The sequence below is a fragment of the Filicampus tigris genome, chromosome 7, assembly GCF_054856515.1.
Source record: "Filicampus tigris isolate MCC_2025a chromosome 7, RoL_Ftig_1.0, whole genome shotgun sequence".
NCBI classification, from domain to species: domain Eukaryota; kingdom Metazoa; phylum Chordata; class Actinopteri; order Syngnathiformes; family Syngnathidae; genus Filicampus; species Filicampus tigris.
In genome coordinates, this window is record NC_141223.1 from 15,159,355 (window position 1) to 15,184,802 (window position 25,448).

General features: G+C 40.5%; 1 protein-coding gene across 7 annotated transcripts in view; it reads left to right on the forward strand.

Annotated features, from left to right (window-relative positions):
* The window catches only part of robo2 (roundabout, axon guidance receptor, homolog 2 (Drosophila)), a 372,150-nt gene that overhangs the window by 282,137 nt on the left and 64,565 nt on the right, over positions 1-25,448 (forward strand). For 6 of the 7 annotated variants that reach the window (XM_086035298.1, XM_086035303.1, XM_086035302.1 and 3 more), the window contains 7 exons: positions 3,371-3,528; positions 3,986-4,106; positions 4,954-5,092; positions 12,864-13,000; positions 17,071-17,082; positions 21,472-21,596; positions 24,644-24,815. In XM_086035298.1, coding sequence (XP_085891424.1) covers positions 3,371-3,528; positions 3,986-4,106; positions 4,954-5,092; positions 12,864-13,000; positions 17,071-17,082; positions 21,472-21,596; positions 24,644-24,815 — 864 coding nt within the window. The remainder of the gene's footprint in view (positions 1-3,370; positions 3,529-3,985; positions 4,107-4,953; positions 5,093-12,863; positions 13,001-17,070; positions 17,083-21,471; positions 21,597-24,643; positions 24,816-25,448) is intronic. The other variant, XM_086035299.1, reaches the window with a different exon arrangement.

Genomic DNA, 25,448 nt, shown 5'->3' on the forward strand with positions numbered 1-25,448 from the left:
GCTTTGGGATATTGCAATCCCTTCACTGGCTTGTCATGTGATCACACTTGGCACCTGGGTAAGATTTCAAATTAGGGTTTGAAGCCTGGGTTGGGGTTTAGGATTTCATGTCAGGCTTAGGGTTCCTATTGTAACACTTGTGTGCATAGTGTGCAGATGCTATAATTAATAAAGGAAGTGAAATGTACTCAACTGGAATTGTTGGCTAGGCTCAGAGATCTAAAGTTCAGCTCAGGGAGGAGGTGGGGAAAATGTTTAAGTCACAGAGACCATACTTCTGATGAAAAGAAATGCAAGTGTATTCTCCCAAAAACAGAAAAAGAAATATTTCCAATATTTACAATGTTTGAACAATTAAATCCCAAAATATTCGATTAGATTAGATTAGATTAGATTATATTAGTGTTCAATCACCCACCTAATGTGTGTTTCTGACTGAATTCCCTCGTGTGCTATCAGGACTGAGTAGAGGCAAACAATAAAACGCAAACAACATATTGTGTGTGTGGCACACACCAGGCCATACTTTTAACTATGGGTGTTCATCCATGGATAAAGCAAACAAAAGGGTGGCGGGGGGGGGGGCGCATATGGGAAAAGGGAGAATCGGGAACAACTAATTTCCTCTCAAGTCCTTCATGGGAGGCATGGAAACACACCTCCTATATTCACTGTGTCTTGTGTGGAGTGCCTCCATTTGCATTCACATCACACAAAATTCCCCCTCTCGAGTCCGCGATAATTGGCTTGAAAGCTTCCCCTCGGCCCATTGGAAGAAAAGACAAGGGGCATATCTCCACAGAGAGGCTAAGAAGGGCGCGGTGACCAGTTATCCCCTTTTATAATCCCGCCAAAAACCACCCCTTCGGAACCTACATAAGGGCCTGTGGCCGCCCATTGATCAAGCGTTGTCAAACTCGTCCAACAGATGTATGTGAGGCCCTCTTCATCCATCAGAGGCGCAATGGTGATTACCCAAAGTGGCATTCCTGGGACTAGATTGGGCAGTGGAAAGAGGTCAGTGTGACCCCCTCAGTGGGACTAAATATTCCTTAATTCTTCCTCTAAACCAGAATTAGGCTTTCAAACTGGGGAGTCGGACAAGGGTTGAGGTTTCAATTTAGGTTTTGAACCCAAGGTTAAAGTTTTAGCAAGAGCTGGGGTTCAAATTATGGTTTCAAGTAAGGATGGGCAAGTACCAATACCAGGTATCAGTATCGAGCCTTATTTTAAGATATCGGGTGTTAATGGAGGTTGCCAACACCAGTCACAGATACTTAAAAAAATCTGACATTGAGTAAATCCTCCTTGGCAGTAGTTGGCCCTATACTGCGGCCGTTTAACACAGACAAATCATCATCCACGTCAGAAAGAAAGGTATTTTATTTATTTATTTTTGTCATTGTGTTAATTGAAATTTTATAGATCAAAAGTACTAGAGTACTTACTGATATCGGTCTTGGAAAAAAACTGTATCAAACATCCCCAGTTTCAAGGCGTGGGTAACATTTTAAATGAGGGTCTTCAAACCACGGTGGAGGTTTCAGGTTAGGGCTTGAAACCAGGGTTAGGATTTATAATTGAGTTTTTAAGTTAGTATTTCAAACAATGGTTAGTTTGACATGAAAGTTCGGGTCTTAAACTACATTTTGAAATCAAAATTAACACTTGAGGCCAGGGTTAGGGTTTCAAATAAGGGTTCACATTTGAATGAGGGTTTCAAGCCTGTTCAAGCAAGAATGAGGGTTGAATTAGTGCTTCACATCAGGTTTATGGTTTCAAATTAGAGTTTCGAGGAAAATTCAAATTAGGGTCGCAAGCCTGATTAAAGGGTTAAAACAAAATCGAGGTTTTCAAGTTATGTTTTTTAGACCAAATTAGGGTTTAAAATTGTAGTTTCAAGCCAAAGTAAGATGCTTGTGGATATTGTCATCCATCCAGGTCATTTCTTTACTGGACTGCTCCCGAGTAAGGTTTTCAGTTCAGGAGTAGCGTGTGAAATTAGGGTTTGAAGCCAAGGTTAGACTTTGAAGTGTGTTTTTAAAATCAAGTGAAGAGTTTCTAGTATGTGTTTCAAGTTATGTTTAGTGTTACAACTCAAGGTGAGGGTTCCAAATTAGAGTATCAAGGCCATGATAGGGTTTGAAATTAGGATTAAGATCCTGTATACATTTCTGCATATTCTTAAACGTAAAAACAGGTCAATTTGCCCCCTAGCATAAGGGTTGAAAACACCTTCATCTAAGGATTTAACTTCCTGCTGTTCGCAGTATTTGCGCGTGTGTGCGTGCGTGCTTGGGTGTGTGTGCGTTTGTGTGCGTGTGAGAGAGGCGGCCATGTTTGATGATCAGCATCGACTGTGGCTATCGAAGTGATGAAAGGCCTACCTGAGGGTGATTAGTCACAAGTCCCATTTTGTACGTCAGACACACTTCATCATCGTCGTTTTGTTTTTTTCGCAGTATGTGTGTGGGGGGGTCTTAGTGTATATGCAAGCCCCTCGTTAGCCCTCGCATGTGAATGACACGCAGCTTCAGGGCATTCCGTCTGTGTTTGTTCTGCGCCCTCCGCCGGGACACCTATTATCTCCAATTAGCTTTCCCGTAGCTGGCCTCATCTCGGATTGATGTGGCTAATTCAACAGTAAGTCGTCCAAGAATTCATCTATTTGTGGAAGAACGATTGTGAATGGATTCATAGATTCATTTGTTAATCAATTAGTAAAGGAGAGAATGAAGACGGTCCATGTGACACGCATAACACAGAGAAGCTAATTTACTAGCATGGCTGTGTGGCATGTTTTTTTGTTTGTTTGTTTGTTTGTTTGTTTGTTTGTTTGTTTGTTTTCAAAATTGAAAAGTCACTGTGGGCTTTTTCCAACGCTAAGAATTACGGCTTTCAAATCAAGGCAACTGCACTGAACAAGTGTCGTTGCCTTGATTCAATTGTTGTGGGTTACCATGACCCGGATGACTAAGGTTTCAGACTAGGGTAATAAAGGTTTAAAGCCAGTGTTATAGTTTCAATTTCAGGTTTCAAGCCAGGTTTAGGGTTTCAAATCTGGGTTCAATTCAGCATTAACCAAATATTGATAACTGTAATTCATCCTGATAAGATTACTTTCTAACATGGTTAGTACCTTAAAACAATAAATTCTGATAACCCGCTACCTGAGAAATCTAGCAATTCTGAAAATCATAGTAACGCAAAGTCATACTGGCGTTGGCGCACTCAACAGTAGAGGGAATTGGGTAACTTATTTGGGCAGAACAGCCCCCCCAAAAAAAGCTGTCTTGCTCATAAGCCTCCTTTAAATATTCGACTTTTCAACACACTACTCATAATTGTCTTTTTCTATCCTCCCTTTTAGTGCTGCGTGACGACTTCCGGCAGAACCCAACCGACGTGGTGGTGGCGGCGGGCGAGCCAGCTATCCTGGAGTGCGTTCCTCCCCGAGGTCACCCCGAGCCCACCATCTACTGGAAGAAGGACAAAGTGCGCCTCGAGGACAAGGATGACAGAGTCACAGTGAGAGCCTAACCCTCCATCCATCCATTATCTGTACCGCTTCTCCTCACAAGGGTCGCGGGGCGTGCTGGAGCCTATCCCAGCTGTCTTTGGGCAGTAGGCGGGGGACACCCTGAACTGGTTGCCAGCCAATCGCAGGGCACACAGAGACAAACATCCGCACTCACAATCACACCTAAGGGCAATTTTAGAGTATCCAATCAACTTACCATGCATGTTTTTGGAATGTGGGAGGAAACCGGAGTGCCCGGAGAAAACCCACGCAGGCACGGGGAGAACATGCAAACTCCACACAGGGAGGCCGGAGCTGGGATCGAACCCACGACCTCTGAACTGTGAGGCGGACGTGCTAACCAGTCGGCCACCGTGCCGCCCGAGCCTAACCCCAATGCAGTAAATCAAAGGAGACATCTGTGAACACTAAAACAATTGTTTATTTTTATTTGATCTTTTTTAGATCCGTGGAGGGAAGCTGATGATCTCCAACACGAAGAAAAGTGACGCCGGCATGTACATTTGTGTTGGCACTAACATGGTGGGAGAACGCGACAGCGAGACGGCACAAGTCACCGTGTTTGGTCAGCTTGATTTCCACCTTTCAGTCTCTCTCCATGCATGCCACAAAATTTGCTGACAATCTGTTATATCTTGACAAAGGCATTGTATCACGCTTCCTGTAATATTACACAATGCTAGTTGGTTATATTATGTTGCAGGTCAAGTTGACACATTTAAGTTTTAGTAAATTTAGTTTTTTCAGTATGGACTTTCTTCTTGGCTTGAACTTAACCATTATATGCACTGAAAATATATTTCTGATCAAATGCTAGGTAGTGGATTTAGAAATGAGATAACTATCCAATGTTTACTGGTACTTTGTCATTTGGCACTTTTGGAAAATTTAACATACAGTGGGTCAAAGTGACCCATGAAATTACAAATAAAAACAGACATGAGGGTTCAAATGAGTAAGTAATTCCTTTGTTTGTTTACGTATGATAACACTGAAAAGGTTGCTTTTGACTCTTTCTTGTTAACTAAACATTTCTTGAGTCAAACTAACCCAGGAAGATGATTACAACTATAAAGCTTAAAAATCTAAAATTATATGTCATGTCATGTCATCTTCCAAACCGCTTATCCTATATAGGGTCGCGGGGAGTTGCTGGAGCCTATCCCAGCCGTCAATGGGCGAAGGCAGACTACACCCTGAACTGGTCGCCAGCCAGTCACAGGGCACTAAAATTATATGTATTTTCCAAAATTTAAAAAATGAATAAAACTCATTCTGCTGTCCTGGTTATTTTCTTCCTTCAACATGCAGCGGGTCACATTGACCCGCGAACATTTTTGGTGGAACATAGACACAAACATGACAGAAGGGTTAAATGGAAAACACCACAACATGTTTTTCCCCTTTTGCAGAGCGACCAACCTTCCTCCGCCGGCCCATCAACCAGGTGGTGCTGGAGGACGAGATGGTGGAGTTCCGCTGCCAGGTGACGGGAGACCCCCAGCCAAACGTTCGCTGGAGAAAGGATGATATTGACGTTCCTCGTGGGAGGTAAGACAACTTTTGACGTTTCAAGCATAACACCCACTGGATGCGGAAAGAGCAAAAAATATCATTACAATTCTTACACAATAAATATGATGCCAAATCATTGAAATGATCATCCAAGTTTAATATCATGCTCCATCCACGTCGGATGGCCTAGCCAAAAAAGCAGATTCGGTTTAGATGTCCATTTATTATACCTGCTTCCAGTTGAGGCTCATTTGAAATAATTTTACAATAGAAATTTATCAAAGTACAAGCGCTGGAACTTGCTGCTTTAAACTAAAATGGATGACTTCCTGTTCAATATTTGGCATGATTCTTGATAATTTTCTGTGTGTTCAGAACTTTTCACGGCACCAACTGAAAAGTTCTGTTACAACCCTTAACTTAGTCCCTTTATCATTAATGCTCGCAGTCGCTACATTATATTAACAGTAAATACCAGAAGACTGCATATTCTCAGTTGAACTATTGAATGTAGGCCAGAAAAATCAAAACATGGCCATGGATCATTTTTATGACTGCGGGAGAAGGTCTAATCTGTCCCAAATTGCTCCTATTCTTTATATTCCCTGAGTTCCCCCAACACAGGAGTCCTGCTCTACCTAGCCCTATGTGTAACTTAACTGGATTCAACTATATACTGTTTGTGTGCCAGGAGTGCAAATAGATCCAGGAAAAAAGGTCATAGCAACACAACGGCCTAGATCAGGTCACCTATCTAATTATGTGCCAAAGAGGCCTAATCTAACAATGTCCTGTTATGATATAATTGTCCACAAAATTTTGTGTTGATTTCTGAAACTATTGGGGTTGATCAGGGTTGACTTTTTCCACCAGTAGGGGCTACTGAGTGCCCTCCGGGTGTTGTGTCTGGGTCTGTTAAAATCCATGCATTTTCACCTTTACAGTGACTTGTACTCGCTCGCTACAGTTCGCTGGGAGTCCCTGCAACTAAATGGCAAAAACTAGTGTCATTATCAGAAGTGGACTGTAACAGGGATTGCCTCACATAGCGATGACATCTCCCTCAAGGCTAAAGCCTGGGTGGCGTGTTTGCATCTGATAAGATCTTTGGGGTGATTCACTGCCTGCCGGAACTATTTTTGTGAACTGTGCCAAAGGAAGCACGCAAGAACATAACACCAGTTGTTGAAAGGCAGCTGGCTCTGGAAATGAGTCCATAGACTATGATGAGTGTTTTTTTAAAGAAAAAATAGGACGTGACCACATAAAGCAATCACAACGGTCAGTTGCATTAGAGTGAAACCTCCAAGGTTGAACATGATCCATTTTGGGCTCCTGTAGGAAGTCAGTGAGGTTGAAATAACCTGTATTCAGGTTTGACTGTCGCCGTCAATTAACCTGGTTGACTACGAGTGTTTTCAGTTACAATTTAATGATCTTCCCTGTCGTACATGGTTTAAAATACTCTAAGACTGAGTATTTTAATCCATGTTCCATAGTTACTATAAACACCAGTCAACTTAGAGTCTAAGTTGATGTTCATAGAAAATAATGTTGCAATAATTTTACATTTATAGATACGTTTTCGTTTTGACAGTAAAAAGAAATCATAAGCATTCAGGTGAGGATATTTATTTTGTTAATTTAAATTTTCAATTTAACAAAAAAAATACATACATACTGTAATAGTGTGACTATGTGTATATATACTGTATATCGTCGCTGTCATGTGAAAAACACTTATTTCCATTTTTTTTTATTTTCTTATTTTTACATGAATCATGTTTCCGCCTTACAGACATCGCATTAAAGTGAAAATTAAAAATGTTTCCAAAATTGGAGATAAGTGTTTTTCACAGGACAGCGACGATATGAGGGTTGTGCATCTCTCCAGTAAGTACAAATAAGTATAAAATGAGTAAAGTGATGACTAACAATTGTTTTGAAAAGCGAAATCTAACTGAAACTACATTTATAAAACTAACTATAATTATAGCAAAAGTGTCCTCCATTCATGTTTTTGTGAATTAATATCATACATGAGCTTTCAGGGTTCATTTTAAATGGAGGGCTATTTCTTTTCATGTTTCTGTACCTACATAAGAAACAAGGTCAGTTGTTTGCAAATTGTCGTTAACTTTGCTCTATTACAGAATATTCAGTGACCTTTTTTTGTTGTTGCACTTGACAAATACTCCATATATTAAAAAAAAAAAATACTCAAACTAATACTAAAACTAATAAAAACTGAAGTAAAATGAAACATTTTGGGTGAAAAAAAAAAGAATAAAAACGAAAAAGCTTTCTTTAAAAAGTAATTAAAACTAACTGAATTTCAAAAACAAAAGTCATCACGAAAGGAAAACTATCCATCATGAAAAATCAAAATATAGTATAACCCTGCGAAGAACATGACTCACAAATTGCCCTTTAGAGCATTTATTTGCAGAAATAGAAATGGTCAAATACCATAAGAGGTCGAGTGTTTATTTAATCTCGTAATTGTTAAAAAGAAAATTATTCCCCCGGAAAGCAATAATTGCCTCCTTCTCTGTGCTCAACTGGGAAATATGACACTTTCATTCATATGTACTCTGAAAAAAGGTTTCTGTTGAATTTACTCAATTTTTTCTTCAAGTGGTTGCACGAAATATAAACATTTGGATAAATCTACTAAATGTATCTGATACATTTATAAATGTATCTGATACATTTATTTAGTAGATGTATAGTCTACTTTAAAAAAGTATATGGATCCAGATTATTTTATTTCGTGCAACCGCTTGAAGTAATAAAATTAAGTAAATTCAACACAGCATTTTTTTCAGTGATAAAGAATAGAAATGACACACTGCTTCCCTTCTTTGCCATCCAAATTTTTGCAAAGGAGGCAAGCTGGAGCTTCATCTGAGCAAACAAAGGTGTTCATATTATCCGTGCCTGCAAGACAAACTGGCTGGCACATCCCTCATGCCAGGATGCCATCTCTACAGCTCCTTTCACAACCACCGTCTCCATTGGAGGACATTTCGAATTTTTGGGAGGGAATATGATCGAAACCTAACGGGCCAGTCACTGCAATATAATAAGAACCCCATGGAGGATTGCAGGCACCCACGCATGCAGAAACAATTAAAACGGCAATCTGGCACACGTCAGGGAAAAGATCCATAAATGGCAAATGAAGTTGTCAAGTCATAACAGATGCTTTATTTTAACGGCCGGCTAATCTTATATATTCCTCACCGTGTCGCATTACACGGATGCAAGGACTATTATGGGATGACGGAGAATAATATGGGAGGCATAACACTGCACATCTAATATTAAAAACATGGCTAGGGTAATAAGAGAGTACATCTTTTAAGAGCCAATTGTATGTCTATATGAAGTGAAAATTTTTCCGGACGGGAATCGTCAAGCAGCTTTACTGCAGCATGTGTCTCAATGCGCTGCAAGACGTTTATGTTGCTTTTAGTGCGCTCACATAGACTTTACACTCACTCCATTTCGACGGGAATTGCAGACAAATGATGGCATTGAATTTGCTCTGCATTAGCTATCAAATCGATCAGAACTGCTCCAACGTTACAGATAAGGATCCCACTAGGATGAGCTGCTGAGGAGCGCGAGATTGTTTGTTTGTTTTTTGTTCTTCAAAAAGTAAAAGCTAAACCTTACAACTGCTCAGACCACGTCTTACTGGCCGGCGCAGGGCAGACATCCGGTCTAACATGACATATTGCATTCATAAATATGTGAACAGTGGGAATCAAACCCTCTTAATTATTGTACTGTATTTTTTTCTATCATACCACTGGGCAACACAGTTATTGGGGGTGGGGGGAAATGAGCATTCCCACAGTCTTGCAGCACTCCCTCTAGCAGATCCCCCAATCTGTACTTGTTTGCAAAACTACCAACATCGGGTGTAAACCTTCTCCGTGCAACGATATGCCACACTCTCCGCGGGATTTTACACCAGTCACAAAAAACAGAGCCCCAATTGTGGATGTAATGTATGAAGGGCTGCAGCCACAAGTGAAAATGCTTATATTGTATTTATGGGCCTTTGCTTTCCCCCCCCCCACACACTCTTCCACTTCTGTGACTACGTGTGGCTCACTTCGTTCAACTTTCTATCTCCACCCCCTTGTCATCATGGTGCAAAATGAAACACCGGGCAGTGGCTCAATTGCATCTTCCTGATAACATTGTTAAGTTCCTTGAGGCTATTTAACAAATTGTTGATAGTTTGACACATACATGGATCTGCACACCTATTGTGAATGGAGTGATGTGTGAATGTCCTTACTTCCTCTTGCATTTTTACCCCCACATTCTGAGTGCAACCCACAGTCATCATGCTAACGAAAGTCATACTCTATTATATTCGCAGTAGAGTGGGTGGGGTGAGCAGTGGCTCATTTGAATGAGACAGGTCCGCTTTCTCAAAACAGGCTGATTTTTGAAAAGCTGAAAATGAAAAGGCCAAACGTGGGCTGTAATTCTTTACCTTTTGGGATATTTTGGTAATGCCAGTCTCAAACATGCGAGTGAAACTCAGGAACTGCTTTAAATTGTAAAAAAAAATGAAATTGTTTGTCTCCTTGTCAGGCCGATTCTCTAAAAACCGTGTGGAGAGTTTGCATTTAAAGTCTCCAATAAAGTTTTCATCTCAGGAGTGGCTTCTCAACACACATCAAGCAGAAAAGTGCTTCTCTTGTCTTGGCACTTGCTTACATTCCCATCACTCCGACAATGATGTGTTGGATGATTGTATACTTTGGTCCCAGCATGTACGTGTGCGAGTGTGTGTGCATGTGTGTGCGTGTCTGCGAGTGTGTGTGTAACAGAAACGGCAGAAAAGAGGAGCAAACTTGGCTGTGCTCTGCAATGACATTCCATCTGTAATAGAAAACAGAGTTGTAGGCAATAAAGAGCTACTGTTCCCTTGTTGTGTCTGATTCCATGTGGCCACAATGAACTCGCAGGGATTCTGATTCCAATTTGGAAGATGATGACAACAATTGGCTTTGATCTTAAGAGACAAAAGCAAGGAAAAACCAAGCACAAAACTGTGTATCTCTTGTTTTCTTGTATTTGACTGCAGCATTCGATACGGTGGACCACAATATTCTTCTGTGGATGTGCCCTTGAGTGGTTTAGGTCCTATTTGGCTGGCAGGACTTTTTCTGTTATCTTAGGTTCCTCTGAGTCCCACTCTGCCCCTCTATCACCTAGTGTTCCACAGGGTTCTATTTTGGGGCCCTTGCTGCCCCTGGGTACCATCCTTAGAAAACACTGTATTACCTTCCTCAAACCTTCTCTGTTGCTGGTACTTCCCTTTGGAATGACCTTACATTGAACGTTAGGCAAGCCCACTCTCTGATTTTTAAAAGCCGGTTGAAGACACATTTCTAGTCTTTGTATTTTGATCCGATGTGAGGCTGACAGTTTTCTGATGTTTTCTGGTGTCTGTTGTATATAGTATTTTGTGTTTTAATTTTTTCACTTATTATTATTATTGCTATTTTGTTGTTGTATGTAAAGTGCTTTGCGACATCTGTAGCTGTAATGAAATGTGCTATACAAATAAAGTTGTATTGCATTGTATTGTATTGTATTAAGTAACAGAAGATTAGCGCCTGACAGTTGGCTCATCCCAAAAGGTTGCTGGCTCATTTTAGCAATATGCCACTCCTCTGCTCTCCACAATACATGCACTGTACATTCTCCTCTGTCTGGAACAAAGCATTCAGGCATGACACAGTCAAATAATCATTATGGCTTCTTAAGTACCTGTGCAGAGAGGTAGAACTGGCAGTCAAAGGCCCGGAATGCCTTCCCAATAAAGCAGCCTTTGAACGCTAATATCGCAGAGAAATATCACAGAAAACAAAGAATACAAATCAGGGGATTGGCGGCGCAGATTGAGCTTCTGTTGGAAAGCAGCCATCAGGATTGTGGTGTACTCTATATGTGTGTAGTGTATGTACGAGTGCATGTATGGCTTTTTCAGCTCTGGGGGAAATGGACTGTGGTGACAATGTTCCAGAAAGTATGGCCGCAAACTGCTCTCTCATGCTACCAGATGTAATTGTCCAAAGAATCACCGGTGGTAAACGACTTCATTTCCTCAAGTATGGTACACACAGTAGGCTTTTAAAAGAATACCGTCCATCACTGTTTTATGACTATGTGTAATGAAATCCCACTCCATCAAACAAATGCAACAACGAACAATATGTTATTCTCTTGTGCTGCGTAATTTATGAAAACACACATGGATTATTGAGCTTCATAGCATCGTAAAAATCCAAATAAAACCTTGGTGTGTTAGAAATGAGGGGTGAGGGGTGGTCAGTACAGTTGACATTTTTTGCGGGTTTTCATGGAAAAGGGTCTCAAATTAAGTTCCTTTGTGTGTGTTAGAAATGGTCTGAAAAATAAGAAATATCTGAAGGCACAATTCCACTAAGCAGTACAGTTCAGTAGATTTTTTCCCTTTATGAAGAGTTCCAAAATACCCAATTTGTAGTATAGTGGTACACGTTGGTACACGTTGGTACGCTTGCAGCGTTGACTGATTGGTTCATGTTAGAGGATGTATCCTGACAGTGTTTGCTTCAGTTGGTTTAATTCATTGGTCGATTTGGGGTGTTTCTTTTATCAAGATTTGTATTCAGTACCTATTCAGTAGTAGTTTGCCCTCGTACAATTTGGTACGCTTGCAGAGTTGTCTGGTTGGTATAATTGTTGCCGTTTTCCATTTTACCGGAAATATCTTGAAATGAAAAATGAAATGAATGAAGAAGTGGTACGGTTTGGTACACACATTTTTTGTTTCCCATTCCCACTGCTTTTGACAAGGTTCCCAAAATATCCGATGAGGTCCGTCCAAATTTGCGGCATTATTCTTTGACATCTTGAAAATAGTCTTACGCCATTGTTTGAACTAAGTGGTACATGCAACAACTTCTTCAGTTAGTTATGCTACTTTTTTTGCGTTTCCATCATAAAGTGTCCCTAAATATCATACCCATAACCATAACCATCCTGCTTTTCAGTATCCCTTTGTACTGTGGTACTATCACTATAACATGCAGTTAATTGGATTGATCACTGCTCCTGAAAACAAAGACCCTCAAGCTATATTTCCATCAAGTAGTATGTTTTGTGATGTCACAGTTTTTAAGCATTTCCATCACAATGAGTTCCTAAAACAAAAGAATGCAGCATGTGAATTTCGACAAAAGGCACACTTCACTGTACCGTGTTGCTCTCATCATCCCACCTACACAATAACTGAATCATACCCCTTGCTGGAAAAGCACGCAATGCTTTTCGTTTAGTTGATTCTTCACATTGTCCCTTTTGTGTGCATCTCCCTTCTGTTATTATTCCAAATGAAAGACAGCAGACATTTTTCAAGATGGCACAGCAAACAATCCCCTTCTTCCCACTTCACTGCACGCTTATCCTGTCAACAGCTTTTATAATGCACACACACACACACCCCTACTACGGGGGAATTGAAAGCACTTTTGCCTTTTGTGTGCTTACTTGACGCATTCAGTCAGACCTTGACCGCCGTTCGCTTTATGAAGATGCACCACGTACTCTCTGCGAAAAAAAAAACACTTCATGAATATTGAACACGTTTGCGGGGTTCCAAGCGAACGTTGTTGAATAATTGATCCACCTTGCAATCTCCATTTGTCAAAATGAGCAGGAGGCAGTAACCGGACTTTGGTTGTCCTGTTTTGTTTTAGAGACCTGACGTTGGATCTGTTTCACCCGACAGGTATGAAATCAAGTACGACAAGGACGACTACGTGCTCAAGGTGAAGAAGGCGTACGTCAACGACGAAGGTACCTTCAGCTGTGTGGCTGAAAACCGTGTGGGCAAGCTGGAGGCCTCCGCCACCCTCACCGTACGAGGTAACGGAACATCATTACTGTAGAAATCCTTGAGTTTGTTTTAATCCCCTAGTAGGTTCACTCCTTGATTTCAGAGCATCAGTGAAGAATTTTTCACCACTCTCTAACTAGAATACGATACAATACACTTTATTTTTCTATATTATGTCAGTGACTACAAATCTTAAATTATCACATGCCGATAGTCTCACGTCTATTTTTATGACACCTGAAACCGACACACAACCTTTTTCAAACATTTGGGGGTCACCCAGATTATTTCATGTTTTCCATGATAACACATAGTTGTACTTAAAGGCCTAGATAGACCAAAAAGACGCTGGCCAACACTGACAGGCGCTTACCCCCTGTGGCGTCCGGCCAGCTTTCGGCACGTCACGCTGGAGGAATACACCGCAACGACAGACAGCGACGCTGACCATTAATGTACCTTCTGCGCATGCATAAGATGTAATACCGTTCCATACCATCGGCGGCGCTAGTCACCATTTCTCATGGTTAGAAAAATCCAACTGAAAAGTTGTCTCCTTTTCGGCCATCTTGTTGGCCGGGGGCGGATTATAAAAATGTAAACAATGCATTCAGCTATATTCTTCGCTTACGATGAACTCCCACGCGAAGTAAACCATCACGTTCTTGACACAGTATTGTGAAATACTTACATTGTTTGTTACCCAAACCCTCTTTGGAATAAAATCGACTATACTATAGTTCAATCTGTTTCGTTTTTTTTACTTCTGAATTCAACATTTTTTTCCATCTATATTTTGTGTCTATGTAATAATGAAGTGATAATACATTTGTGTTCAGGGTTGGAATGGCCCTATGAGCGATACATTAACTACAGTGTGGCTTGTGTATACTGTAGCTACAAGTATATAGCTATTTAAGCAACTTTTTAGATAGATGGATAGATGGATAGATGGATAGATAGATAGAGAGATAGATAGATAGATAGATAGATAGATAGATAGATAGATAGATAGATAGATAGATAGATAGATAGATAGATAAATTACAACTAGGGATGCTCCAGTCGATTGGGCACCTATAATGATCGGCTGATTTTCGTGAAAAATTAGGTGATCGGCATATTTGATCAAAGCCTTTTATTGTCGATCAAAAAATCAGATCACCCGCAGCTCATGCTTCACAGCCAACAGCCATGAGAGACCAGCCTGCGTGCAGTGTTGCGCCCCCGCCCGTTTCCCCTCCCCCTTTGCGCGCTGCGGTCTGTGCTGCTAACTGCTGTGTGTAGTTTGCATCTTGTAATATTATGCCATGAAAAGGTACATTTTGGAAGTTTCAACACAACCAACTTAATCCGACATTTGAAGAACAAGCAATTGGAAGACTATGGTGAGTTTACGAGGCTCACTGCAATGAAGCAGCAGCAACAATGAAACGGCAGCTAACGCAGCCCATGCTGACCAACTCAAACCCATATCAGCACGACAGGCAAAAGGCAACGCAAATAACCAGGAAAATAATGAAATTTATCGGACTTGATGACCAACCATTCTCGGTGGTAGAAGACACCGGATTCTGCTTTTAATGACAATGTTCGAACGAGGCATTTGTATCCCAAAAGACAAAATACACGTCGTATTGACCTATAACGCGCGGAACATGCAGAAAGCTATGACCGATAATAAATGATGGGGTTTATGGCACGCACGCTGCAATTTGTTATGCATGCGTTACTGTCAAAGCACATTTTAAGTGGCATTATTGCCACAGAGAGACGCATAGTAGGTCACTTGTGGGCAACAGACCCACTATATAATTTTAATAATTCACAAAAAGATTAACAGTGACTTTTTTCCCGTTGACAAATGCACAAGATAGTTTGTCTATGCACAAGACAAGAAACCAAGTTCCTGAGTCGTTTAAATTTAGGAACTCATTGAATAGTTTATTCGAGTGAAGCCTGAATGTGACTATTTTTCCTACTTTGATTATATTCTGAACCATGCAATGTTTAGGTGGCATGTTATTTATTTGACTTTTTGCGTAATTAAGTCTTTTGAGACTGCTTATTATTTTGATCTGTTAAAAACTGTGTTACTAAAAGCTGGTATTTCAATTACCTTTGTAATTGTTGTATTGTGCCAACGGTTTTGTATTTCTTCATGCTTTTGAAAATGTATATAGATTTTTGTCAAAATTATGGCAATAATATGGCTGTTTTTTTCAGATAATATTGCATAATAGCAGTCACCATAAATAAATGGAAAAATATACAGGTATTCCATGTGATCGTTTTCGGCCGATCGCACTCATGCATGATCGGTATCGGTGTCATAAAACCTGATCGGAACATCCATAATTATAACCGATACAGATTAGTAGCTATGAAGTGGAAGCTATGCAGATAGGTAGCTATAAAGCTACGTAGCTCATTAGCCATTTCAAAGATAGATAGGTAGATCGATCTAGCATTCACATACAGGTTCAATATTTGCAGCTTGTTTAGACGATCAACCTCAGCAACACGTCTTTTCACAGTAACGCAAACACAGATCATGTATGTTTGTCACCCTTTCACCTCCTCTGGTTTTTATGTTGGTTACACCTCGAACTTGTATAAATGGAACCTTCACAGGGCAAAATCCAAATGTTAAGGTTTGCATTGACTGCTGACACCCGCGAGCCCACAGAGGTGCCAGCAGTCTATGAATCTGTTTAATTATTTATGTTTCCAAGATGCCCTACTTTGCCACTCCCTCCTTCCTCTTCTACAGTTGTCGTCGCCTACACAATCATCTAGTCGCCAGCAAAGCCATTTCACAGTTTACTGGCGCACGCCGCCTCTGCCTCAGCTAGGAGTGTGCAGGGTTAATAAAACAGTCCTAACCATAATTTCCCGCCATTGTCGGCACTCTCGCCGCCATTAAACCCGACGTGTTGGAGGTCCCTACGGGAGAGCGCTTAAAGGCGGCACGAGGAGGAGAGAGGGGGCGGTGGATGGTGGGTGCCATGCAGTTTTTCTGCAGGCCTACTTCTTGGGAATCTTGTGATTTAAAATTGTAATAGCACCTTTGGGGGTCGCTGATGGTGTAGTGGTACACATGCCTGAGTTGTGTGCAGGCAGCATGGGATTGGTTCCCGCTCAGTGACCGTGTCTTTGCGTGCCCTGCGACTGGCTGGCGACCAGTTCAGGGTGTATTCCGCCTTTCGCCCATAGTCAGCTGGGATAGGCTCCAGCACCTCCCCGCAACGCAGTACAGGATAAGTGGTGTGGAAGATGACACACATGACACATAGCAGCTTTGGGAATTTTGCACCCTTGCCTGGCTTTTTGCAAACCACACGTAGCATTGTAGCCTTCATTGGCATAGACAGGGAGGGTCCAGTAGCTAGCCCCTAGGGCATTTTTGTCAGTCCGTCTAAAACTCAGTACACCAGACATGTCCAGCTCCGGTCCTCAAGGGGTGGTGTCCTGCCTCTTTTCCATCTGTCCCTGCTGCAACACACCTGATTCAAAAGATCATGATCGTTATCAAGCTTCTTCAAAGCTTGCTGATGCGCTGATCGTTTGAATCAGGTTTGTTGCAGCAGGGACAGATGGAAAACAGGCAGGACACCGGCCCTTGAGGACCGAGCTTGGACACCCCCCCATGACAATATGTGAATAATTGAAGTCTCCCTCAAAAGGTTTATAATCACCTTTTTTTGCCACAAAATACATCATCTAACTGACTAAATGATTTTCATCCCACCACTTCAATATAGTTCCTGGACACCAAGATGCCATAAAAGTCAATATTTTTTTAGCAGCCATGGCCAGGTAACTGAGGATAGCTTCCAAAAAAGAAATCAACGAATAAGTAAATTCACAAATGCCACCAAAGCATGAATTTGCGGGGTTCACTGTAGTAGATGTTCGTTGTAGTAGGTTGTGAAAAAAACTGGACCTTCCCTGTCGTGCTTGGTTTCAACATGTCATTCATTCTGACTTTGAGTTCTCTTTTGTTTATGTTTTTCCTCTGTTTTTGTTAAACATCTGTGTTTTATTTCTTTTTTTTTTCCTTGTCTGTGTGTCCACCAATCCATTGTCGTGTCTCCAGATGGCCGTGTCGGTAAGTAACCATCCTTCTGATTTGACTCCATCCTGCATGCCCTCATTGCATCCCGTGCACTTCGCTTTTAACACGTGTCACCAAGAAAAATTGACCAACTGCATGTATATACTATAAGAATGGATATTTTCACCCCGTAGGACATAATGGAAGTAGCCGTCGAACCTCTGAATTCGGGTTTCCTGTGTGTCTGTCCTTCCCTCCACTCCAACAGACTTGTCATGAATTAAATATGGGCACTGATCATGTTTTTTTTTTCTGGGTTGGATGACAGGATGCAGGATCTCCTGTGTCTTTAATGTGTTCTGCATCAAAACAGTATCAGTTTTCCCTCAGCCGAGCTTTGAAACAATCTAACACTTGCATCCACTCCCCTTTGAACGACCGATTTTTCAAGCCCTGGCTTTTCTGGGGATCTAAATATGCAGAAACCAGTCAAAAACAAGACCGTCTTATTAAAGGCGTGTAAGGACTAATGGGTTTCCTGCTCTCCTACTGCTCAAACAGTCAAAGTAGTTGTTCACTTTCAAGTAATTGCGGTGAACACATATAGACTGTGGTATATTTAAATGTGTGTATTTCTTAACAAAAAAAATGAAGCTATAAGAAGTGTAGACAGGGCTTTTCATGATCTTATTAAAGAAAAGTAAGAAAAAGTAGGCTTCTTTCTCCACATTTACTAGGTAAAAAGGTAAACACAAATGTGCATGCAATAAATTCATTTGTATTGTGTAATCCTGTAGAGCAAAGACTTGGCCAGAAGCTAAGGAAGCTAAGCAAATCCCCACACTGGTTGTGATAAATGTTAACAGAACTCATTGTAACACCTAGTCCTGTGTTGCAAACCTCTGGAAAGTAAGTAACAGAGCACGTGAAGTGTCCTGGCTGGTCCAGCAATATCAAACATGTAATCCGGTGTCATCATGGTAAAGACACATACACTATTTTGCTATGACAAACTAGTTTAGCATAAAACAGACTTCAAAGTTGCTTGTGTACAGTATCATCAATATATTATGTATCGTTGCTTTCAATGAATACAAGCTGACCGTAAAATAGTTTGCGCCACATGAAAAGTGTACAGGCTGGTACACCAATATCAAAGGCCACTAAAATATGTGATTTTGGCACATGGACGCTATTCTACTTCTCAGAAGTCTAGTGTACCATCAACATAATTACAAAGTTGTTTGCATGTGTTCAAAATATTACATACTATTACTTTCAATGAACACTAGCTTTTTGTTTTGGCATTTATTGACAAACCATCATCTATATAAATAGGCAAAATAGTGAAATATAAGGTTTATACATATTAAATATTAACTTGAATGTCTATGTGCTATGAAGAAAGCTAAAAAAAGAGCGTGAGAAATGACAAGGTGGCTGGTGGCAGGTTTTTTTATGTGTTTATCGATGCAGTGTGTGGGATGGTGGAAGACGAGGCAGGCAGCTGAGTCCTCATCAGAGCGTGATTTAGGAGCTCAGTATCAGTCCCGGGCTTTGAGAGCCACAAGATATCCAAGCTGCACAAGGCCAAGCGAGAAGGCTGTAAATCTGCGGCCATCTGTACCCTTCCCAACTGTCTGTACGTGTGTGTGTATCTTTCACAAATGCAACACACGCACAGATACACACACCAACGGTGGGATTACACAGAAAAAGCAGCCAAATGGGACCAAGTTGGGCCTTACTGGAACCAGCTGGCTTGCCAAACTTGAGAAGTAATAAAAAGAAGAGACAGAGAGGGGACACAATGTTGCAGTGCAGAAATTGTCGACTAAATCTACTGCTCATAGGATTGTACACAATTCAGTAGGACATTGAACAAAACAATAATCATCAGGGGTGTAACAATATGGGGAAAAAAAATCACAGATTGGTACATTCTGTGGGTTTAGTCACAGTTCACATGCGGTCCAATTAGATAAGTAAAACAGTGATTACGGACAGTATACTATCCAATAAATAAAATACTTCCAATTAGAAACAATTATATATGAAATAAAATAAATATATCTAACAGCTTAAACCTTTTTTGGGGGGGTGAAATGCTACACCCGCAGTTTGTCTTTGTTTAAGGAAACAACAATGGAGACAAGTGCAACAGTAAACAGCCGCTTAAATATTTTCTTTTTATAGAATTGCTAAATCATTAGTTCATTTTTACAGAACTAACAATGCAGAAGAATGCAACAGGATCAAATATTTAAAAATGTATAACGGCTTTAATAAACATTGGACCTTCAGAAACCGGTACTCGTGGTACCTGTGGAGTCACTTATTTGTTTTTGTTTTTTGGGGGGGATCAGTTTTGTTTGAATATTTAAAAAAGAAAAAAAATCTATCATTGTGATTTTTAACTCACTTATCGACGATTATATATATATATATATATATATATATATATATATATATATATATATATATATATATATATATATATATATATATATATATATATAGATGTAGAGACATTTACATGCAACTGATCATGTTTATTTTATGTGTATTTTTGTTTCGTGTTCCACAAGAACCACACACACACCCACACAACCAATATAAACAGAAATTAAACTGATTATTGCTCACATGAACGAAACTATGTTATAACCAATAAAGTGTCCCACAAATCAGTCATACCAGCAAATATTTTTCAATATCTCTGTCAGTCCGCTTCAGCCAAACACAGCATTGCGAACTGCATAGACCATGATACTTTGCCCTGCTGATAGCGCATAACTGGCCAAGCCTATTTCTTAGTAAATTATGTTATTATGTACAAAAACAGATTTTTTTTTTTTTAATGTGAGCTTTTTTTCTTTTACAAAACCGTGAGCTTTTAGTTTTGTGAGTTTTTTATATATCGCCAATTTCTCCACGATATTGTGATAATTATCGTACCGTGAGGTTCATATTATATATGTATAAATATATAGGTGTGTAACGGTACACATGGGTGTATTAATACGTTTCGGTATGGCATGTTCGGTTTGATCCACCTTGCGTACCGTTTCCCGTTTCTCATCAGTTTTTATTATTAGCGCGAGCTTACGCATGGGCGCTATTGACTCTTGCATGCGGGAGAGGAGAGTGGTAGCACGAGGAGCAAACGAATCCGCAAACAAGCCAGAGCTCAAAGGCCCCCCCCGTACACTGCGGTCTCCTGTTTAGGAGCATTCTGGCTGTCCTGTTAAAATTGCCGATGGGGAAAGGTATGTTTATGAGTCCCAAGGTTGCGTGCCAACATTTCTACATGAGATCGGCAGCTATGCTGTAGGTAGCACGTCTAACATAATAACACTTCAAACGACATCATCCGACTTTAAATATTTCTTGGACGAGGAAGCAAGCAGTCTTTTTTAGCCAAAAACAAAGTACAACAGCTCTCTCCTTCGTTCTCCGCTGCTCCTCTCACTAGCCGCACGATGCAGTCATGAACCTCGGAAACATCACAACTCAGCAAAACACAAATCCGACCACAACACAGATAACTCAATTCGTTACAATATTCTGTTGAACATTCAAAGAATTTAGTTCCTAAAAAGTGTAGATAATTTCATAAAGACTTTAAAGTTACTATCTTTAATTATAACAAGAGTTTTAATACAGTAAACAATAATTGTAACTGTTATTGTATGTATTTTTTATATATGTATGTATATATATATATATATATATATATATATATATATATATATATATATATATATATATATATATATATATATATATATATATATATATATATATATATATATATAATACATGCATACATACATACATATTTGTCTAGTTTTTCGAGTAGCATGTGTGGCTCGAGAGTTAGGCAGATTGAATTTTCGATGAGGGTATCTCATTTCCCCTCTTGCGTTTATTATCGAACCGACTCTGTCAAGTTGTCAGTGGTGAGATATTTCACTCGGGACCGACTGTTGGTGCGTTTCGATGGTTCTGCCAGCAGTCAGACAAAGCCTGCGAGTATTGACCGTGCTGGCTTTTCACTGTTCGATTTTAAAGTTTGACAATTGACCATTGACTGCAGAAAACATTTGCTTTCAACTCCCTTTTCGCCAAATCTGACCGGATCCCTTTAATCGCCTGTTCATAGTCATGTGTTGTCTCCGGTGTAATTGATGCTTCCCCTGTGTGATTGCCAATGTGACTGCCATTCATTCTTTGGATGAGTGGCCAGCCTGGTTGCCATGACAATGATAATTGGTGTTCAAAGCAAAATCTGGAGATCAGGCTGCATGGATTTTGGTTTGGCGGTGTGGTTTACTGATCGTCTTTGCTTGATAACCTCCAGTAACCCATCACTCTGATTTTTGACTTCACTCAAGATTTCACTCGTATTTGGTTGTGCTAACGTTGACGTTTTTATTTCAGCTGCCCCACAATTTATCATCCGTCCGAGGGACCAGATCGTGGCCCAAGGACGCACCGCCACCTTCCCATGTGAGACCAAAGGCAACCCTCAGCCTGCAGTATTTTGGCAGAAGGAAGGAAGTCAAGTAAGAGCACAGCGCCTCACACAACACTGTGTTTCCACCTAGCAGTAGTACAGTTCAGTTAACCCTGGTGTGGTTTAGATCAAATAAACCCCAATTGTACTGTAGAACAGTTCAGTTCAGTTGTTGGCTGGTTGCTGACGTATTACATAATTTCACTTTTATTTTACTTGTATAACTAAGTAATAATTTGGGATTGTAAAATACGAAGAGTACCGTAGCAAACTAGACCAAACCGTACAGCTCAGTGAAGAAGAAAATCGAATCCAAGCAAAAGTTTCCAAGTCAAACCCTCACTTCAAATCTGTATTTTATTGTGGGCTTTATTTTTCCTAGAAAACTCAAGAATCTATGGGTGGAAAATGTGTATCCTATCAACCTGAACTGAACTGTATTGCTTGGTGCCAAAGTTTTCAAGAGTACCAAAATAACCGAATTAAACAGTAATGCAGTACTTTTTGGGGGCGATCCTGTCATATGTGGTTCTTTTAGCTGGGGTATAGCATTGGTAGACCGGCACTACTGTCTGTTGAGTGGTTGCCCAAGAATTCTGGTGCTACGATGTCACGCTGTGCAACCAAGTAAATCCAACGGCACTATTGAGAAACATTTGGATTTTTTATCCGTGCACACTCAAATGCCCAGATCTTTGCAGTTCACTATCTTTACTACTGTTGCACGTTTTTTTCCGCAGCCGGCAGCGGCATGCCTGGTGGAGCGCTAATCGCTTTTCCCTGTGACCCGTCGCACTGATAAGAATGATCCTTTCTCTCACTGGAGCAGTTAAGCCATTCAAATACCTGGGAGTCCTCCCAACACTTGACAACAGCGCCAATTAGGAGCCAGTCGGGGCTTGTCGATGAGCCCGGTGATATGATTCAGCCGTGGCTGCGCTTCAAACGCACACACACAAATTCACACAATCGTGTGTAGCCTGCAGGTCGTCAAAGTAATCCTCAGAAGTGCATGTCGTCACTAGTTGGCGTGATGTTTACCACTAAATCCCTGACAGTGACTCACAAGCAAATTAACATTTTTTGGCGAGTGTCTCACTGCTGCCGTTGAACTTTGGTGGAGGCGGGAGAGTTCCACCGAGGTGCGATGGTAATTATTTACCGCCAAACTCTGCACAATTAGAGTAAGTGACGGAAAATGATGTTTCTTTCCCACCTCCTCCCCCATGAGGATAACGAAATGTTAAACGCTCATGTGCGAGGCATGTACTAATTAGTTAAATGTATCATTTTAGTTGTTCATTTGTTGCATTCAAGCCGGTTGCCATAATTACATCGAATATGTTTGCTCTCCATCAGTGAGGAGAGTACTCCCAAATGGAAGTACTTTGTAGAATTAGGCCTGCACGATGTGTCTTTTGAACATCGCGATTGCGATGTGCACATGCGCGATAGTCACATCGTAGCTTATCTTATCTTATCTTAACTTTTTTTTTTTTTCTTAAAACACGTAAACTTTTGTTTTGCTTCAAAAAAGCAGCAAGCTTACTCCGTGCTTTTACACAGCATGTCTCGCTCACCCCCTCCCTCCTGCCAATCAGTCACCGGCCCCTCCCCGTCCACTCTGCTGTGACTGTCTGCTCTGAAAACACAGGCGACATGGAGATGACAGTGGATTTAGTCCCGAAAGAAAGTCAACATCCAAAATATGAAAGTATTTCGGCTATAAAAAGGAAGATTCAGAACAACAAAACATCCTTTGCCAACATTGCCTCGCCGTTGTTGCTGCAATCGCCGTCACAAGCCACTGTATGAGCAGTTCAAACTAAGAAGTGGGACCCGAGGTGAAACTTCATCTACTCGAAAAAAAACAATTATATTTTATAGTTTAGTTTAAAGGTGTTTATAACTCTGCTGCTGCTTTAGAGGTATTTTATTTTCTTCTATTTTTTTAAATGACTCAGGGGTCTAGTGCGCCTGCTCTTTTTATTTTTTTGTTTAAAATATGATTCATATTTTGCTGCTGTTTACATTGAAGTGTGAAATACAATGTTAAATAATCTATTATATTAATGAGACATGACCTCTGTGATCCCTTTTATATACAGCAATCATCATTCACAGATGAACCCACTTAGTCTGGATTAAACAATATTATATGAATACAATGATGTCATGGTGAGTTAACCAAATTATTCCCAAACAAATCTATTCAAGTCATCTGGTGAAAATTATATTTTTAACATCGCAATATATATCGCAACCCCCCCAAAAATCTAAATGTCATTTTTTTCCAAAATCGTGCAGCCGTAGCAGTTTATTTAAAGGAGATATACAGTGGATACAGAAAGTATTCAGACCCCTTGAAAGTTTCACTTTCTGTGTCATTGCAGACATTTTCCAAAATAAAACAAAAATCATTTTATTTCTCATTTATGTACACTCACCACGTCATCTTGACAGAAAAAAACAGAAACGTAGACATGTTTTCAAATTTATGAAAAAAGAAAAACTGAAATATCATATAGTCATATGTTTTCAGACCCTTTGCAGTGACCTTCATATTTAACTCACATGCTGGCCATTTCTTCTGATCCTCCTTGAGATGGTTCTGCTCCTTAATTGGAGTCCAGCTGTGTTTAATTAAACTGATTGGACTTGATTAGGAAAGGTACACATCTGTCTATTTAAGACATTAAAGCTCACAGTTCATGTCAGGGAGAATGAGAATCATGAGGTCGAAGGAACTGCCCAAGGAGATCAGAGACAGATATTGTGGCAAGGCACAGATCTGGCCATGGTTACAAAATAATTTCTGAAGCACTCAAGGTTCCTGAGAGCACAGTGGCCTCCATAATCCTCAAATGGAAGAAAATTGGGACGACCACAACTCTTCCTTGACAAGGCCGTCCAGCCAAACTGAGCAAATGACAGATCTTTGTCCAACCTTGCGGCCAAGTCATGTCCGAAGAAACTGTGTGGTGATGGAAAATGTACATTTTCAGAAAAAGAACGAAAAGACCATTTTTATTTAATTCTTGGCGTCTTAGGGTGGCTTCCGTTTATTAATTGGGCCTTTTCTCCACCGTCCCGCAGAATTTGCTGTTCCCCAACCAGCCGCAGCAGCCCAACAGCCGCTTCTCAGTCTCGCCCGGTGGCGCCCTCACCATCGCCTCAGTGCAGCGGGCCGACGCCGGCTACTACATCTGCCAGGCGCTGACCGTCGCCGGCAGCATCCTCGCCAAGGCGCAGCTGGAGGTCACGGATGGTAAAGCACCGCTTCACTCCAATTTCCATTCCATTGGCAATGTTAATAAATCCCACAAGGCAACTTTTCATATGAATTGTAGAAAAGTCTGTGTAGTTAAAACTTTTTTTTTTTTAAGTTTATTTCCACAACGTTAAATCAGAAACACAATATTGTTTTACATTGTGAAAAATTGACTCCCTCTGAAGCTTAAAGCTTTTAAACAGGGGTCCAACACATCACCACCTATCAATGTATTACAGCTCTGCCATATTCAAGTTCATTTACATAACATAACATAATCATTTGATAACAAAGGTTTGCAGTGCAAGGGAGCGCTTCACATTTTATATGGATAAGGACATACAAATCATAATTTCTGGTGTGGTCCTAAGACAACTGGAGGACACCATGTTCATGTACACTTTACATTGTGATGACCTTTGTAACCTCAGTGATCCATGTGCATGAGAAGAGTTAACCCTGTAAGAATTAGGCTGCAAAACCAACAGATATATAGCTCTTCAGTAGCTTGCGCTTCAGATTTCTTTTAAATATAGGGAATGTGGGCGATTGTGTTATATAATTTTCTAGCTCATTCCATTTTTGCGGACCCTTATAACATATGCTGAAATGAGTACCTTTCAATTTCCT